General features: G+C 50.7%; 1 protein-coding gene across 1 annotated transcript in view; it reads left to right on the top strand.

Annotated features, from left to right (window-relative positions):
- The window catches only part of LOC142303259 (ankyrin repeat and KH domain-containing protein 1-like), a 255,586-nt gene that overhangs the window by 128,288 nt on the left and 107,347 nt on the right, over window positions 1-19,951 (top strand). Inside the window, exons 12-13 of the mRNA XM_075344493.1 lie at window positions 11,315-11,442; window positions 14,326-14,469. Of these exons, the coding sequence (XP_075200608.1) occupies window positions 11,315-11,442; window positions 14,326-14,469 (272 nt within the window). The remainder of the gene's footprint in view (window positions 1-11,314; window positions 11,443-14,325; window positions 14,470-19,951) is intronic.

Raw genomic sequence — 19,951 nt, 5'->3', positions numbered from 1 at the left:
GCGGCTAGATCCATAGTTGCAGTGGAAGATGGGGCTTCACTCAAAGATGCCACTGACAGACAGATGGAGCTCTGGTTGAAATCCATCTATGAAGCTATCGGCGTGTCTTTTGCTCCAGCATTCGCAGCCGTATGGGCACTCCAAGCTATCTCAGCTGGTCAGGCGCAAATTGACGCACTCACACGTACGTCTGCGCCGCAGGTGGCGTCTATAACCTCTCAAACGTCGGCATTTGCGTCCTACGCTATTAATGCTGTCCTGGACTCTGCGAGCCGTACGGCGGTTGCAGCCGACAATTCGGTGGCAATACGCAGGGCCTTGTGGCTGCGGGAATGGAAGGCAGATTCGGCTTCCAAAAAGTGCTTAACTGGATTGCCATTTTCTGGCGACCGTTTGTTTGGTGAGAGATTGGATGAAATCATCAAACAATCCAAGGGAAAGGAAACATCCTTACCCCAGGCCAAACCAAAAACACCCCAACAGAGGAGGGGACAGTCGAGGTTTCGGTCCTTTCGGGGTGCGGGCAGGTCCCAATTCTCCTCGTCCAAAAGGCCTCAGAAGGATCAGAGGAACTCCGACGCATGGCGGTCTAAATCACGCCCTAAAAAGACCGCCGGAGGTGCCGCTACTAAGGCGGCTTCCTCATGACTTACGGCCTCCTCACACCGCATCCTCGGTCGGTGGCAGGCTCTCCCGCTTTTGCGACACCTGGCTGCCACAAGTAAAAGACCGTTGGGTGAGAGACATTTTGTCTCACGGTTACAGGATAGAGTTCAGCTCTCGTCCTCCGACTCGATTCTTCAGAACATCTCCGCCTCCCGAGCGAGCCGAGGCTCTTCTGCAGGCGGTGGGCATTCTGAAGGCAGAAGGAGTGGTGGTCCCGGTTCCTCTTCAGCAACAGGGCCACGGTTCTACTCCAACCTGTTTGTGGTTCCAAAGAAGGACGGGTCCTTCCGTCCTGTTTTGGACCTAAAACTGCTCAACAAACACGTAAGGACCAGGCGGTTCCGGATGGAATCCCTCCGCTCCGTCATCGCCTCAATGTCCCAAGGAGATTTCCTAGCATCGAACGATATCAAGGATGCTTATCTCCACGTACCAATTGCTCCAGAGCATCAGCGCTTCTTGCGCTTCGCCATAGGAGACTAACACCTTCAGTTCGCGGCACTGCCGTTCGGCCTGGCGAAAGCCCCAAGGGTTTTCACCAAGGTCATGGCTACAGTAGTTGCGGTCCTCCACTCTCAGGGTCACTCAGTGATACCTTACTTAGACGATCTGCTGGTCAAGGCACCCTCTCAAGAGGCATGCCAACACAGCCTCAACGTTACTCTGGAGATTCTCCAGAGTTTCGGGTGGATCATCAATTTTCCAAAGTCAAATCTGACACCGGTCCAATCGCTGACATATCTTGGCATGGAGTTTCATACTCTTCCAGCGATAGTGAAGCTTCCGCTGGACAAACAGCGTTCCCTACAGACAGGGGTGCAATCTCTCCTTCAAGGTCGGTCACACCCCTTGAGGCGCATCATGCACTTCCTGGGGAAGATGGTGGCAGCAATGGAAGCAGTCCCTTTCGCGCAGTTTCACCTGCGTCCACTTCAATGGGACATCCTACGCAAGTGGGACAGGATGCCGACGTCCCTAGACAGGAACGTTTCCCTCTCTCAGGCAACCAAAGCTTCCCTTCGGTGGTGGCTTCTTCCCACCTCATTATCGAAGGGGAAATCCTTCCTACCCCCATCCTGGGCGGTGGTCACGACGGACGCGAGTCTGTCAGGTTGGGGAGCAGTTTTTCTCCACCACAGGGCTCAGGGTACGTGGACTCAGCAAGAGTCCTCACTTCAGATCAATGTTCTGGAGATCAGGGCAGTGTATCTTGCCCTAAAAGCGTTCCAGCAGTGGCTGGAAGGCAAGCAGATCCGAATTCAGTCGGACAACTCCACAGCGGTGGCTTACATCAACCACCAAGGTGGGACACGCAGTCGGCAAGCCTTCCAGGAAGTCCGGCGGATTCTGCTGTGGGTGGAAGCCACAGCATCCACCATATCCGCAGTTCACATCCCGGGCGTAGAAAACTGGGAAGCAGACTTTCTCAGTCGCCAGGGCATGGACGCAGGGGAATGGTCCCTTCACCCGGACGTGTTTCAGGAGATCTGTTGCCGCTGGGGAATGCCGGACGTCGACCTAATGGCGTCACGGCACAACAACAAGGTCCCAACATTCATGGCTCGATCTCAAGATCACAGAGCTCTGGCGGCAGACGCCTTAGTTCAGGATTGGTCGCAGTTTCGGCTTCCTTATGTGTTTCCTCCTCTGGCACTGTTGCCCAGAGTGTTACGCAAGATCAGGGCCGACTGCCGCCGCGTCATCCTCGTCGCTCCAGACTGGCCGAGGAGGTCGTGGTACCCGGATCTGTGGCATCTCACGGTCGGCCAACCGTGGGCACTGCCAGACCGACCAGATTTGCTGTCTCAAGGGCCGTTTTTCCATCTGAATTCTGCGGCCCTCAACCTGACTGTGTGGCCATTGAGTCCTGGATCCTAGCGTCTTCAGGATTATCTCAAGAGGTCATTGCCACTATGAGACAGGCTAGGAAACCTACGTCCGCCAAGATCTACATTTCTCGAACGGCGCCCCTGCGCCGCTTGGATGCACTCTTTGTCCTTGTCGCTGGCCAGCGTAAAGGGACACAAGCTTCCAAGTCAACCCTGGCTCGGTGGATCAAGGAACCAATTCTCGAAGCTTACCGTTCCTCGGGGCTTCCGGTTCCCTCAGGACTGAAGGCCCATTCTACCAGGGCCGTGGGAGCGTCCTGGGCCTTGCGACACCAGGCTACGGCTCAGCAGGTGTGTCAGGCAGCTACCTGGTCGAGCCTGCACACTTTCACGAAGCACTATCAGGTGCATACCTATGCTTCGGCAGATGCCAGCCTAGGTAGGCGAGTCCTTCAGGCGGCAGTTGCCCACCTGTAGGACGGAGCCGTTACGGCTTTATTATGAGGTATTATTTACCCACCCAGGGACTGCTTTTGGACGTCCCAATTGTCTGGGTCTCCCAATAAGGAGCGACAAAGAAGGGAATTTTGTTTACTTACCGTAAATTCCTTTTCTTCTAGCTCCAATTGGGAGACCCAGCACCCGCCCCTGTTTTTTGTATAACACATGTTGTTCATGTTAAATGGTTTCAGTTCTCCGATATTCCTTCGGATTGAATTTACTTTAAACCAGTTTATAATTTTTTCCTCCTTCGGGCTTTTGCACCAAAACTGATGAGCCCGTAGCAGTACGGGGGGTGTATAGGCTGAAGGGGAGGGGCTTTACACTTTTAGTGTAATACTTTGTGTGGCCTCCGGAGGCATAAGCTATACACCCAATTGTCTGGGTCTCCCAATTGGAGCTAGAAGAAAAGGAATTTACGGTAAGTAAACAAAATTCCCTTCTTTACTAGTTGACAAATTAGGGTGATGAGCAGAATAGAAGTTTTGAGGAAATAAAACACAGGAAATCTACTTTGTATTGTTGTAGCAGTGTTTTTTTTTTTTTCTTCTTCGCCTATAGAACCTGCAACAAAAAACACAAATCTTTTAGGTGTAAAGAGGCACAAATGTCCTTTACAAATGTTTTGTAATTCTTCCTCTTTAGCAGTATATAACCTTTTCAGCCCCTATGTTGGCACCATTGCTGGTTTAATACGAATGTTCTTTGCTGTTAAAGCAAACTAGGTTGAGTTTTGTCTCCTGCCACAAGCATAGACTATGGGCTGCTGCAAGGGATGTTCCATCTTTAAAATCAACTTTTATCACATTTATGTAGATGTACCTCACTTCTAAATTGTCTTGTGTAATCGATATCCAACGAACTGCATTAATTGGGTTAACCTTTTATAGAGCTGGTTCATACATCAAACTTCAGAAGCAAAAGTCTCTAAAATTGATGTTACTACTCAGTCAATGAAGTAAAATAAAGGAAGGGACTTTCTTAGCAATCCCATGTGTAGGTTAATCATAAGAAAGTAACACCAGCTGCATTCTGTCATTACTTGCACCAAAATACGGATTCTAGACGTTAATTGGTGCTAGATTTTAGTGGGTTGTATCCTCCTTTCTATTTTTCATCATTTATGCTGTATACGCTTTATACAGAAGGAGGCAAGGACACAAAGCAGTTAGAGAAACGGTAATCAGAATTTATATCCCAAACTAATGGCCTGTATGTAGTGGTGCTTTAATGCTGAGTAAATCCTTCCCTTTGTTGTAGAAATCCTTAGTTGAAATTGTATGCTGATGAGTCTCAAGTAAAGCGAGTGGGTGCTGCCTCTCTTGTACCCCCACCCTGCTACCTGCAGTTTGTTTGGGTTGATCTCGATTAGTGACCTCTCTATCAGCGACATCAGGGAGTGGTTTCGGGAATTGGGATAGAGGCAGGAGAGCTGGAAGTGTGATGCCCCCCCCCCCCCACTGCACGTGTAACTCATCAGCGTACAACTTCAACTATAGATCTGTCTAAACCAGCAAAATGATTTTCTTTGTCGCTCCATTGGGAGACCCAGACAATTGGGTGTATAGCTTCTGCCTCCGGAGGCCACACAAAGTATTACACTTAAAAGTGTAAAGCCCCTCCCCTTCTGCCTATACACCCCCCGTGCCTCACGGGCTCCTCAGTTTTTATGCTTTGTGCGAAGGAGGCTGACATCCACGCATAGCTCCACATCTTAGTCAGCAGCAGCTGCTGACTATGTCGGATGGAAGAAAAGAGGGCCCATAACAGGGCCCCCAGCATGCTCCCTTCTCACCCCACTCTGGTCGGCGGTGCTGTTAAGGTTGAGGTGCCCATTGCGGGTACATAGGCAGGAGCCACATGCTGTTTTCCTTCCCCATCCCTTAATGGGCTCTGGGTGAAGTGGGATCCTAATCGGTCTCCAGGCACTGGGACCGTGCTCCCTCCGCAGCCCCTGGGGAATCTGCTGGACAGGAGCCGGGTATCGTCCGGGACAAGGCCCTGCTACTGTGAGGTACTCTGTGTCCCCCTGGGGGACCGCGCATGGAGCGCTTGTGCCATACACACTGCTGGGTGTGTTAGTGCGCCGGGGACTACCGCGCCGGCCGCGCTTATTTGCCGGCCGTGCTTATAACTTTAGTCCCCGGCTTTTGCGGCCTAGTATCGCATATTCCCGCCCCCAGGCCTGCCAGTCAGGGGAAGGGCGGGACGCTGCACAGGACGTCAGCGCTGAGGGCTGGAGCATACTTTGTATCCTCCTCCCCCCTCACTCAGCACAGTGGGGCATCAGATTCCCGCACTTTCTGGGGCACGCCCACGGCCCCCTCCTCCCCACAGAACGCCGGCAGCCATTCCTGTCAGCACTTCTGACGCTGGAGAGGAGAGACAACACGGCTCTGGGAGGCCCAGGCAGGGAATCTGGTGATCACACAACCGCTTTGAGCGGTCGGTAAGCAGCACCTGGGTGCTGGCCCCACTGAGTGCCGAAGTGTACATATATATATATATATATATATATATATATATATATATGCTTATATGCTATACATTTACACTGTGCGGTCGCACTGTTGATTTTTGGCCATATACCCTCCTGGATTGTACTCAGAGGAGACAACAGCATGTCGTCCGCAAAAAGCAAGGGTGCCAAAGCACAGGCTTACTTTGCAACCTGTACCTCATGTGCGGCTATACTACCGGCAGGTTCCACCGATCCTCATTGTGTGCAATGCTCGGCCCCTGTGGCACTTACTCAGCCGGAGCCTCTGCTACTGGTGGCCCAGGTGGAACCACCTGCTACCACTGTCCAGGTGACAGGGACGGAGTTTGCAGTATTTGCTGACAAACTGTCTGAGACTATGGATAAATGGTCTGCTAAGATACTAGAAGCCTTACAGTCCAGACCGGTGACTCAGGCCACGGGCACTGTTGAATCATTGACCCCAGGCCCCCCTCAGTTGGAGCAGCAAAGTGCTCCTGGGGTGACCCATAGGTCCCAGGGTGAGGTCTCTGACACGGACCGCAGTCCCAGGCCGCCTAAGCGGGCTCGCTGGGAAATTCTCTCGACTTCATCACACTGTTCGGGGTCTCAGCAGGAGGACTCTCTGGATGATGAAGCGGAGGTAGCAGATCAGGATTCTGATCCTGAGGCCGCTCTCAACCTAGCTACACCTGAAGGTGACGCCATAGTGAATGACCTTATAGCGACCATCAATCAGGTGTTGGATATTTCTCCCCCAGCTCCTCCAATTGAGGAGTCAGCTTCTCAGCAGGAGAAATTCCGTTTCAGGTTTCCCAAGCGTACAATGAGTACGTTTCTGGATCACTCTGACTTCAGAGAGGCAGTCCAGAAACACCGAGCTTGTCCAGATAAGCGTTTTTCCAAGCGCCTTAAGGATACACGTTATCCCTTCCCCCCTGACGTTGTCAAGGGCTGGGCTCAGTGTCCCAAGGTGGATCCTCCAGTCTCCAGACTGGCGGCTAGATCCATAGTTGCAGTGGAAGATGGGGCTTCACTCAAAGATGCCACTGACAGACAGATGGAGCTCTGGTTGAAATCCATCTATGAAGCTATCGGCGCGTCTTTTGCTCCAGCATTCGCAGCCGTATGGGCACTCCAAGCTATCTCAGCTTGTCATGCGCAAATTAATGCAGTCACACGTACGTCTGCTCCGCAAGTGGTGTCCTTAACCTCTCAGGCGTCGGCGTTTGCGTCCTACGCCATTAATGCTGTCCTGGACTCTGCGAGCCGTACGGCGGTAGCATCCGCCAATTCGGTGGCAGTCCGCAGGGCCATGTGGCTACGTGAATGGAAGGCAGACTCTGCTTCCAAAAAGTTCTTAACTGGTTTGCCATTTTCTGGCGACCGTCTGTTTGGTGAGCGATTGGATGAAATCATTAAACAATCCAAGGGAAAGGACTCATCCTTACCCCAGTCCAAACCAAACAGACCTCAACCACGGAAGGTACAATCGAGGTTTCGGTCCTTTCGGTCCGCGGGCAGGTCTCAATTCTCCTCGTCCAAAAGGCCTCAGAAGGATCAGAGGAACTCCGATTCATGGCGGTCTAAGTCACGTCCTAAAAAGACCGCCGGGGGAACCGCTCCCAAAGCGGCCTCCTCATGACTTTCGGCCTCCTCACACCGCATCCTCGGTCGGTGGCAGGCTTTCCCGCTTTTGCGACGCCTGGCTGCCACAGGTAAAAGACCGTTGGGTGAGAGACATTCTGTCTCACGGTTACAGGATAGAGTTCAACTCTCGTCCTCCGACTCGGTTCTTCAGAACATCTCCGCCCCCCGAGCGAGCCGATGCTCTTCTTCAGGCGGTGTGCACTCTGAAGGCAGAAGGAGTGGTGATCCCTGTTCCTTTTCAGCAACAGGGTCACGGTTTTTACTCCAACTTGTTCGTGGTGCCGAAAAAGGACGGATCCTTCCGTCCTGTTCTGGACCTAAAACTGCTCAACAAACATGTAAAAACCAGGCGGTTCCGGATGGAATCGCTCCGCTCCGTCATCGCCTCAATGTCCCAAGGAGATTTCCTAGCATCAATCGACATCAAAGATGCTTATCTCCACGTACCGATTGCTCAAGAGCATCAGCGCTTCCTGCGTTTCGCCATAGGGGACGAACACCTTCAGTTCGTGGCACTGCCTTTCGGCTTGGCGACAGCCCCACGGGTCTTCACCAAGGTCATGGCAACAGTAGTAGCAGTTCTGCACTCTCAGGGACACTCGGTGATCCCTTACTTAGACGATCTGCTTGTCAAGGCACCCTCTCAAGTGGCATGCCAACACAGTCTGAGCATTGCTCTAGAGACTCTCCAGAGTTTCGGGTGGATCATCAATTTTCCAAAGTCAAATCTGACACCGGCCCAATCACTGACATATCTTGGCATGGAGTTTCATACTCTCTCAGCGATAGTGAAGCTTCCGCTGGACAAACAGCGTTCACTACAGACAGGGGTGCAATCTCTCCTTCAAGGCCAGTCACACCCCTTGCGGCGCCTCATGCACTTCCTAGGGAAGATGGCAGCAGCAATGGAGGCAGTTCCTTTTGCGCAGTTTCATCTGCGTCCACTTCAATGGGACATTCTCCGCAAATGGGACAGGAAGTCGACGTCCCTCGACAGGAACGTCTCCCTTTCTCGGGCAGCCAAGGCTTCCCTTCAGTGGTGGCTTCTTCCCACTTCTCTGTCGAAGGGGAAATCCTTCCTGCCCCCATCCTGGGCTGTGGTCACGACGGACGCGAGCCTGTCAGGGTGGGGAGCGGTCTTTCTCCACCACAGGGCTCAGGGTACTTGGACTCAGCCAGAGTCCTCCCTTCAGATCAATGTTCTGGAGATAAGGGCAGTGTATCTTGCCCTAAAGGCGTTCCAGCCGTGGCTGGAAGGCAAGCAGATCCGAATTCAGTCGGACAACTCCACAGCGGTGGCATACATCAACCACCAAGGCGGAACACGCAGTCGGCAAGCCTTCCAGGAAGTCCGGCGGATTCTGCTATGGGTGGAAGCCACAGCCTCCACCATATCCGCAGTTCACATCCCGGGCGTAGAAAACTGGGAAGCAGACTTTCTCAGTCGCCAGGGCATGGACGCAGGGGAATGGTCCCTTCACCCGGACGTGTTTCAGGAGATCTGTTGCCGCTGAGGGATTCCGGACGTCGACCTAATGGCGTCCCGGCACAACCACAAGGTCCCGACATTCATGGCACGGTCTCAAGATCAGAGCTCTGGCGGCAGACGCTTTAGTTCAGGATTGGTCGCAGTTTCAACTCCCTTATGTGTTTCCTCCTCTGGCACTGTTGCCCAGAGTGTTACGCAAGATCAGGTCCGACTGCCGCCGCGCCATCCTCGTCGCTCCAGACTGGCCGAGGAGGTCGTGGTACCCGGATCTGTGGCATCTCACGGTGGGCCAACCGTGGGCACTACCAGACCGACCAGACTTGCTGTCTCAAGCACCGTTTTTCCATCTGAATTCTGCGGCCCTCAACCTGACTGTGTGGCCATTGAGTCCTGGATCCTAGCGTCTTCAGGGTTATCTCAAGAGGTCATTGCCACTATGAGACAGGCTAGGAAACCAACGTCCGCCAAGATCTACCACAGGACGTGGAGGATATTCTTATCTTGGTGCTCTGATCAGGGTTTTTCTCCCTGGCCATTTGCCTTGCCCACTTTTCTTTCCTTCCTTCAATCCGGATTGGAAAAAGGTTTGTCGCTCGGCTCCCTTAAGGGACAAGTCTCAGCGCTCTGTGTTCTTTCAGAAGCGCCTAGCCAGACTTCCACAGGTACGCACGTTCCTGCAGGGGGTTTGTCACATAGTCCCTCCTTACAAGCGGCCGTTAGAACCCTGGGATCTGAACAGGGTGCTGATGGCTCTTCAGAAACCACCTTTCGAGCCAATGAGGGATATTCCTCTCTCACGCCTTTCGCAGAAAGTGGCCTTCCTAGTAGCAGTCACATCACTTCGGAGAGTGTCTGAGCTAGCAGCGCTGTCATGCAAAAAGCCCCTTTCCTGGTGTTTCACCAGGACAAGGTGGTTCTGCGTCCGGTTCCGGAATTTCTCCCTAAGGTGGTATCCCCCTTTCATCTCAATCAGGATATCTCCTTACCCTCTTTTTGTCCTCATCCAGTTCACCAATGTGAAAGGGATTTGCACTTGTTAGATCTGGTGAGAGCACTCAGACTCTACATTTCTCGTACGGCGCCCCTGCGCCGCTCGGATGCACTCTTTGTCCTTGTCGCTGGCCAGCGTAAAGGGTCACAGGCTTCCAAATCAACCCTGGCTCGGTGGATCAAGGAACCTATTCTCGAAGCTTACCGATCTTCTGGGCTTCCGGTTCCCTCAGGGCTAAGGGCCCATTCTACCAGAGCCGTGGGTGCGTCCTGGGCTTTGCGGCACCAGGCTACGGCTCAGCAGGTGTGTCAGGCAGCTACCTGGTCGAGCCTGCACACTTTCACGAAACACTATCAGGTGCATACCTATGCTTCGGCAGATGCCAGCCTAGGAAGGCAGGTCCTTCAGGCGGCGGTTGCCCACCTGTAGGAAGGGGCCGTTTTACGGCTCTATTTCGAGGTTTTACTTTACCCACCCAGGGACTGCTTTTGGACGTCCCAATTGTCTGGGTCTCCCAATGGAGCGACAAAGAAGGGAATTTTGTTTACTTACCGTAAATTCCTTTTCTTCTAGCTCCAATTGGGAGACCCAGCACCCGCCCCTGTTCCCTTCGGGCTGCTGTTCTTTGTGTACACATGTTGTTCATGTTCAATGGTTTCAGTTCTCCGAAATTTCTTCGGACTGAATTTACTTTAAACCAATTTATAACTTTTCCTCCTTCTTGCTTTTGCACCAAAACTGAGGAGCCCGTGATGCACGGGAGGGTGTATAGGCAGAGGGGAGGGGTTACACTTTTTAAAGTGTAATACTTTGTGTGGCCTCCGGAGGCAGAAGCTATACACCCAATTGTCTGGGTCTCCCAATTGGAGCTAGAAGAAAAGGAATTTACGGTAAGTAAACAAAATTCCCTTCTTCTAAAAGAACAGATTCAATCTTACATACATGGCTTTAGTTTGGGGGTGTAATATCCTGATGACTGGTTCTCTTTAACTGCTTCTAGACTGCCCATTGACTTTAACCTTGGTGTCCAAACCAAATTTTTCAACTCTGACGTGTCACTTTGTGTAGCAATAGACCTGCAATGTTTCAGCATATCCCAGTGATTGAGAATTTATTTTTTTTTCCCCAGTTTTTGTTGACACACATTTTATGGTAATGGTAAATTTTAGAGAGATTTTTTTACATTTTATTAAGACTCCTGTTCTCTGGCAAATCCGACTAAGTATGGTTTCCTACTAAGTTTACCTTCTCAATCTCTGTATTTCCAGCACTGATCTAGCACTGTGTATATAGACATATAAACACTTACTGTGCTTTCATCTCCGAACCCAGTGAATATGCGATCACTGGAGGTAGGGAGGTAGCAGGAGCTGCTGAATCCTAGATCCTAGGCACCCAAACATCTCTTCTATGCAGTCAGTTACAAACTAAATGAACAAAAAAGCCCCAGCCCCCTATTTAAGGATTTATAGGGTCACTTATGTGTAAAATAAATGAAGAAAATAAAAAAGCAAAACTGAACAAAACTTGGACGAAAAAGAAAACAAAACACTGCCGATTTTGAAATTGCTTTTTCAGCCCCACCCTCATTAAAATGTCCAATATGTAAAGATGTCTCTGTAAAGGGGAATGCAATTTAAAATGTCCTGGTCATGAACTGGTTATGTATGTTTTCTCTTTTTGTACGTTTGTTTTCCCCCCACGTCTAGGAGCCAACATTAATCAAGCTACTGCCAATAATGATCACACCGTTGTATCCCTCGCATGCGCTGGTGGACATCTTGCTGTTGTTGAGCTGCTGTTGGCTAAAGGAGCTGATCCAACGCATAGACTTAAAGTGAGTGTCTACTCTACAGGTGATGTGCAAACTGTAGGGAATGTATTAGCCAAGAAACTACTCATGGTGCTCCTGTGGTTACATGGGACAGTGCAGAACCCGAGGGCACCGTATTCAGGGAATGGTTTGCGCTGGACGTCGGGAATGGAAAACCTGATGTATTCGGTGTGGACTAACAAGTGTCTGTATTTATTTCTGGGCTGTATAGCCTTGTGCTTGATCTTGTTTAAATTGGGGATTTGCATGCAGGGGTGACTGGCATGATCTGAAATCTTTTCATTATGGGAAATATACAAATGTGTGAACTTTTTATTTTGGTGGTGATAGAGCAACACTATGTAACAATGTACGTAAAGCATTAATATAGAGCAGCTGGTAAAGGGATGTGTTCATGTTAAAACATTATTCCGAAAACTATTGTAATTATGAGCTTTATTACACAAAGGCCTAAATCACACTTCCATTTTTAATGTATATTTTTTATGTATTTTGTGTTTTCCAGAGCTTATACACATGTTTTAATCAATGGTGCTGTTCACATGTCTGATTTTGTTTGCAGACACTTGGTCTACTAAAAGAAACATGTTGGTTTTTGATCTTAGTCATTGCTGAAAATCCCCTTACAAGTCTATGGGGCTGTGAAAAATCACAGACCACACATGATAAAAGATTGGGCATCTGAATAAGGCAAAAACTTTGTATCTGGTTATTGGTCCTGTGAAGAGCTTGAAGCTCAAGCAATTCCCATAAGAGGAGATTTAAGATCCAAGTAATAGAAACACAATCCAATCTTGCATACATCGGTCTCAATGGGATGCTGGATGTTGTTGTTCTTCTATGGCACACTTCAGTGTGGTCCATTACTCCATGCTTCCTATGGCATCTAGATTAGCTTTTTCTGTGTTTCCAAAAGCTAGCTTTGGTCAGAATATAGGCTACAAATGGCTGTCTTTATTGCACTATACAGGCTAGCATTTATGTATTGAATTGGAATCCTTTTACACCCACAGATAAATGGCTTATAATGAAAGCCAACATAAGTCCATCTGTTTTAGTCTATTATTGTTTACATGCTAGTCATCAGTTTTTATACCTACTCACTGATCATCAAAGTGATGGAAGCCTGGAGTGCCCCAAATGTTAACCGTGATTCATGATGTACTGTAGCAGGCCCGTGAACAACACCGGTCTTGATGAGGGTGCGTGCTGCAGTCACACGCAGCACATTTATGAAGAGATAAAGTTCAGTCTATCGAGTGATGCGTGCCTCCGTGCACCATGCTAGAAATTTCCATCAGGTCCTGGAGTGAGATTTCTGATACACAGAAAGCCACGGCTTAGGCTGCTTTCACACATCCGGTAAGTGCAGAGCCGGCCAGTCCAGCTCTAAAACCTATGCAACGGATGCGGCGAAAAAGGCGCATCCTTTGCATAAGTTTTTTAAATGCGGCCCGTCCGCTTTTTGCCGTTTGCGGCATTTTACTGAGCATGCGCAGTGGCAAAAACCGCATGCGGTGGTCGGATGCGGTTTTTGCTGCATCCGGTGTCCATAGGCATGCATTGAAAAATGCGACGCATCGGCCGGATGCGGCGCGATGCGTTTTTTTTTCCGCACAAAAACGTGCCGGGCAACGTTCCATCCGGCCGCCGCATCAGCTAAATCTGCCACATACGGCAAAAACCGGACGGAACACAAGCCCATGCGGCACAATGCGGCACTAATTAAAGTCTATGCAGGAAAAACGCAACTGGCAGCAAAAACTGGCAGCGTTTTTCCTGCAAAGTGCCGGATTGTGCCGCACAGGAAAAACCGGAGGTGTGAAAGCAGCCTAATCCTGAACTGTGGCGCCTCGCTCCTTGTCCTGCCCCAGTTCCACAGCTGTGAGATAGTGGCGTGAAGACACCTAAAGTTGCAAAATGTAAGCGTAACACTGAGTTGCACCTAAGTTTTGCAATGTTACAAAGCTTTTATTATAGAATTCTAGTGTGACAGCAGTGATGAATTAATGCCATTGTGTATGGAGAAACAAGTGTTTCGTGCTAAGATACGATCACTCCATTAGGAGGTGCACTCCACTTTAAAGGATTTGGCGCACCTTATCAGTAGCATACACCTGGTCAGAAATGTTACTTGTTGAACACTGAAGTAACATTTCTGCTTAGCTTGTCTTATAGTTTTGAAAAAAAAAATTGGGTGGAAGAAGCCACCGATTTCTGTGGGCGAAAACACCCAATTATGTGTAGCTGACAAACTGTTGTGGAAAGCCCAGAAGTCGCAACATTTAGTACAACTTCACATTGCACAGAACGTTGGTGACGTTTGTGGTTTTTGCCCTTTTTCTAGGCCTATGGGTTATATACTGTCAGCCAAGTAAAACTGCTGTATGAGCACAATGCAAGTACTCCATAAGGACTTGACTTGCACTTTCCGTGGCTATTTCTGCACACTGCTGTCCATGCTCCTCACTGTCATGGTGTTCTTGCTACTTTTCGGTAGAGAATGTCTTCTGGCCACCAAGTAACTTACTTTGACCTTCCATCTGAACTGGAAGGAGAACTAGGAGGAGACTGTCCCAGTTCAAGTTGAAAGTCAGCATTGCATCAGTGGCCATGGATTGGCCTCTGAGCATGTGAGACCACCAGTAGAAGGCATCAGTAGCTAGTACGTAAGAACAGCGGGGTCCAGTTGGTAGGTGATTATCTTTGTTTTAAGGCCCAATAATTAAGTCTAACAAAAAATAGCACCACTTTAATGCAACAAACTTGTAAAAAACTGTAAAATATACTATAGATTTCATAAATAATAAGCTGAACACAAGCAATGGCACGTTACATTTTAGGTGCAAAGTTGTGTTTGATAAACTTGAGTTTTTTGTTTTTCAGGATGGATCCACGATGCTGATAGAAGCTGCAAAAGGTGGACATACAAACGTGGTTTCTTATTTGTTGGATTACCCCAAAAATGCGATGTCTGGTCCCCCTACTGATATCTGTCAGCTGGCCTCCACGCTTCAGGATCCGTTCACTGTAAGTTACGTTTCCTATAAAGTGCTCTTTTCTGTTCTTTCTTGCTTTAGAAAACTTGAACAGTTATGATCATGCCAATTTTCTCCCATGCTTACTACTTGGTTGTAAAATTTTGTTTTCTATGTAAACCTGAACAAGATTTAATTCCTGTTTTTTGCATTTAGATATAGATATTTTTATACTGCTAGCGTTTTCTAGAACTGTGGCACAGAATTAGGCTATGTGCCCACGGGGGAAAGTGTCCTGCGGTTATATCCGCAGGACATTCCACATGAGCTCCCAGAAAACCGCAGCACAACTTTGTCTGTTTCCATGCGGCGGTTATGCTGCGGAATGTCCTGCGGATATGGTGCGGGCATTCTGCATTGAGGATACAGTACCATGGCTTCGGTACTGCATCCTCAATGCAGAACAAGTGCTGAGTGATCGGGGCATTCATACCTCCATCACGCAGCACTTCTCTCCCGTCTCCGGCCGTGTTTACACTGTGAAGGAGAAGGTGGGCGGGCCTGAACTAGCTCTGGCTGTCACATGACCGGAGCTTGTGCAGGCCCCGCCCACCTCCTCCTTCCTGCTCCTGTGTACCGATTGAAAATGACCGGGTGTCTGCTATCAAGGCAGGTAAGTATGGGACCAAGGCAGGGGATTTTCGCAGGTAATGCAGGAATAATTGACATGCAGTTATGTGCGGCTGCGGGATATCCGCAGTATATTCCGCAACCGCACATTCCGCAACGTGGACACAGCACTCCCCATGTCCCATAGGATAACATAAGGAGTGTCTGTACATGCTGAAACCTGCGGATTTATCTGGAAAATCCAGATAAATCCGTAGGTTTTCCGCGGCAAAATCCGCAGAAGCAAGCTCCTGTGGGCACAGGGCCTTAATGTAGGGGTCTGTTAGTTTCTTTTTAGACTTTGTTTATTTTTGTTGTGGGGCTGTTTTAGGGTCAAGTTAAAAATAAAAGGAGCAACCCCCCCCCCCCCCCCTAAACTGCAGTGTAATTAAATTTAGGGCATCTCCTCTTCCTGCCTCGTATATGTTGTTATGCGGTCAGTATGAGAATGCTGGTACATCTGCTCCACTCCCAAATTTGATTTTTGTTTTGCTCTCCAAAGAATTGAGGCAAGTGACAAGTGGCATTTGCAGCAAAGCAAATTCTGAATTTGGCCTAAAAGTATTTGAACAGTTGAAATTAAATTTCTTTATCGTTCCTTTGGGAGACCCAGACCATGGGATGTTTAGCTTCTGCCTCCGGAGGACAGACAAAGTACTACACTTAAAAGTGTAGCTCCTCCCTCTGAGCTTATACACCCCCTGGTAGCCAGTCCTAGCCAGTTTATTGCTTTGTGTCAGGAGGCATACATCCACACATGCATTCTCATCTGATTTGTTTGACTTTTGGAAAGAGTTTGTAGAAAAGCGGGTCCATGTCTGGACTCCCGGCATGTCCCTTCTCACCCCACTGTGTCGGCGGTGTTGTTAAGGTTGATTTACAAGGCTGCAGCCTTACATGCCGCGCTCCTTCACCATCCCTTCTGGGCTCTGGCTTGAAGTGGGAGCCAGCACGTTCTCCATGCCTGGCAGGAGTCCGGTCTCCATCCACAGCCCCTTGAGGATTCTGTTGGACCGGAGCACTCATCCCCAGGGACATGGCCCTGTGTCTCAGCAGCTAAGTACCTGAGACGTTTATGTTGGGGTCCCGATTCTTTATTGTAAGGGGAGAGTATGCTGTATGTGATTGTTTTTAACTTTTCCGGCGGGTTCTCCAGCTTTTGCCAGAGAACCTTGCCAAAGCTGCCTGCTTGTCGGCCTCGCCGATTAAATTTAGGCCCCGGCTTCGCCGGAGGCCTAGTTTCGTTTTCCTGCCCTCGCATGTCACTCATGCAGAGGGACAGGTTCGGCTCCTCCTGACGGCCGTTCTACACAGGGGGAGGGACACTCCCCACTGCTGGGGCGTCCCTCCTTCCCTGCAGGTCTCTATAGCCCTCCAGTTCCTACTCTTTTATAGGAACGCCCCTAGTCCCGCCCCCTCTCTTCGCTCTGGCGGCCGTTTCTCAGGCACAGTTCACTCTGCTCTGGGACATCCTGCATTCTGCATCTCTGCTGAGGTGCTGCGCACTGGGGGACCGGGCTTCGGGATCTGGAGGGCACACAACACCGCGCTCAGCGGTCTGGTAAGCCACAGCCGGTCTCCGGTTGTGGACCTCTGTATATTCTCCCTGGGGTTCATTCTCTGCAAAGCCCCCACTCCAGCAGCATGTCTCACACAAGGAGCAAGGCTCCAAAGCTGCATGTAAGCTCCTGCTGCCTGAGCCGAGCATTTATCCACACTGTGGTTGCTCTAACTTGGCGGTGCCACAGCCTGGAGCCTCACCCCCAGTGGTCTCTCAGGCTGCTGCACCTGTGACTGAACCCCCGGCCTGGGTAGAGTCCTTTTCTAGGTCCATATCCCAGTCATTTGCTGAGTCCATGGGGCTTTTGTCCAGGACTTTGATGAATATGCATCAGCCCCCCTCACAGGGTGCCTCTAATACTCTTGACAGAGGACTCCTATCCTCTGACCTCCGTCCATCAGAGCTCACGGAGGATTCATCATCTGATCCCAGACCCCATCCTTCTAAGAGAAGGCGCAGGGTTTCCTCCCCCTCCCCATCCCACGGCTCTGCCTCAAGAGCTGACTCTCAAGATGAGGAGGATGCCCTCACTGGGGGCTCGGAGGCTATGTATCCCATCGATTTCTCTCAGGGGTGACTCAGATCTTAGTGATTTGATTGCTTCTATTAATTCTGTGCTGGATCTCAATCCGCCAGCGTCAGAGGAGCAACTCTCTTTGGCAGAAAAACATCAGTTTACCTCGCCTGAGAGTGAAGAGTGTTCTTTAACCACTCCAGTTTTCAGACCGCTGTGACCAAACCCAGGGCCTGTCCTGACAAACGCTTTCCAAAGCGTGGTTCTGATGACCGGTTTCCATTTCCACCTGAGGTGGTCAAGGAGTGGTCTCACTCCCCAAAGGTAGACCCTCCGGTGTCTAGGCTCTCAGCCCGGACCGTTGTGTCGGTGGCTGACGGCACCTCACTTAAGGATTCCACTGACCGTCAGATTGACCTTCTGGCCAAATCTGTGTATGAAGCTGCGGGGGCCGTGTTTTCCCCGACTTTTGCAGCAGTGTGGGCTCTCAAAGCCATCTCTGCTTCTCTAGAGGAGATGCATTCCCTCACCAAGGAATCTATGCCTGAGATGGTTACCTTAACTGCTCAGGCTTCAGCTTTTTCATCCTATGCCATGTCTGCCATGCTAGAGGCTGCTCACCGCACTGTGGTGGCTTCAGCTAATTCTCTTGTTATCCGCAGGATTTTGTGGCTTCGAGAGTGGAAGGCAGATGCTTCTTCCAAGAAGTTTCTTGCTGGGCTCCCTTTTGCTGGTTCACGGCTGTTTGGTGAACAGCTGGATGAAATCATTAAAGAAGCTACTGGCGGGAAGAGTACTTCCATGCCACAAACCAAGACCAGGAAACCCGCCCAGGGTAGGAATCAATCGAGGTTTCGTTCCTTTCGTTCCTCTAACTGGTCATCCTCTAAGCCTTCCGCCTCGTCCGCTAACTCAGCCAAGGATCAGAAATCCAACTGGCGCCCGAAGCGCGTCCGCAGAAGACCGCAGGAGGTTCTGCCACTAAGGCAGCTTCCTCATGACTCTCGGCCCGCTCCAGCCACGTCCTTAGTCGGTGGCAGGCTCTCCCACTTTGGCGACGCTTGGTTAAGGCAAGTCTCCGATCAGTGGGTGAGAGACATCATATCTCTCGGCTACAGGATAGAATTCTTTTCCAGCCCTCCAAATAGATTTTTTCTCTCAACTCCCCCCTGCTCCAAGGCCGCCGCCTTCTCGCAGGCCGTGGCGTCCTTGCAGGCAAACGGAGTGATTGTCCCAGTTCCTGCTCAGGAACGGTTCAGAGGTTTTTACTCAAATCTCTTCCTAGTTCCAAAAAAGGACCTTCCAGCCCATCCTGGATCTCAAGCTTCTCAACAAGCATGTTCGGGTGCGGCATTTTCGCATGGAGTCTCTGCGATCAGTCATTGCCTCTATGACCCAAGGGGAGTTCCTGGCGTCCATCGACATCAGAGATGCCGATCTACATGTGCCAATCGCAGTGTCACATCAGCGTTGGTTACGTTTTGCGATAGGAGAGGATCATTTCCAATTCGTGGCTCTCCCCTTCGGGTTAGCCACGGCCCCTCGGGTATTCACCAAGGTCATGGCTGCAGTGATTGCGGTCCTGCACCTCCAGGGGTTGGCAGTGCTCCCTTACCTGGACGACCTTCTGGTCAAGGGTCCATCCAGCGCAGACTGTCAGCGGAGTGTTTCGCTCACTCTCGCCACCCTAGCCCAATTCGGGTGGATTGTCAATCTTCACAAATCCACTCTGACTCCGACCCAGAGTCTCACGTACCTAGGGATGCAGTTCGAGACTTTGCCAGCACTTGTGAAGTTGCCCTTACTCAAACAGCAGTCTCTCCGGCTAGCGGTGCGCTCTCTCCTGAGGCCCCGCCGTTATTCCCTCAGGCGCCTGATGCAGGTGCTGGGTCAAATGGTGGCTTCCCTTTGCCCAGTTCCATCTGCGTCCTCTGCAGCTGGACATTCTCCGCTGTTGGGACAAGCGGCCTTCCTCCTTACAGAGGTTAGTGGCTCTGTCGCCACGGACCAGGAGCTCTCTTCAGTGGTGGCTTCGACCCCTCTCCCTGTCCCAAGGGCGTGCCGTCCTGGGTGATTCTCACCACGGATGCCAGCCTATCCTCCACCACAGAGCTCAGGGCACTTGGACTCCGTCCGAGTCAGCCCTTTCAATCAATGTGCTGGAAACCAGAGCTGTGCTTCTAGCTCTCCTAGCCTTTCACCACCTGTTGGCGGGCAGGCACATTCGAGTCCAGTCAGACAACGCGACAGCGGTTGCCTACATCAACCATCAAGGCGGGACACGCAGTCGCCTGGCAATGATGGAGGTACAACGCATTCTTCAATGGGCGGAGGACTCCAGGTCCACCATATCCGCAGTCCATATCCCAGGCGTGGACAACTGGGAGGCAGATTATCTCAGCCGTCAATCCGTGGACGGTGGCGAGTGGTCCCTGCACCCGGCAGTGTTTCAGTCAATCTGCCGCAAGTGGGGCACTCCGGACGTGGACCTAATGACATCCTGTCACAACAACAAGGTTCCGGTTTACGTGGCTCGCTCCCACGATCCTCAGGCCTTCGCCGCGGACGCTCTGGTTCAAGACTGGTCCCAGTTTCGTCTGTCCTACGTGTTTCCCCCTCTAGCTCTCTTGCCCAGTCCTGCGCAAGATCAGAATGGAGGGCCGTCGAGTCATCCTCATTGCACCGGACTGGCCCAGGCGAGCTTGGTATCCGGACCTGCTCCAACTGTCCATGGAGATGCCGTGGCATCTTCCGGACCGTCCAGACCTGCTCTTGCAAGGTCCGTTCTTC

Source organism: Anomaloglossus baeobatrachus, chromosome 4 (genome assembly GCF_048569485.1).
Source record: "Anomaloglossus baeobatrachus isolate aAnoBae1 chromosome 4, aAnoBae1.hap1, whole genome shotgun sequence".
Taxonomy (NCBI): Eukaryota; Metazoa; Chordata; class Amphibia; order Anura; family Aromobatidae; genus Anomaloglossus; species Anomaloglossus baeobatrachus.
The sequence above is the reverse complement of the archived record's forward strand: the minus strand, read 5'-3'. Positions and strand labels throughout refer to the sequence as shown.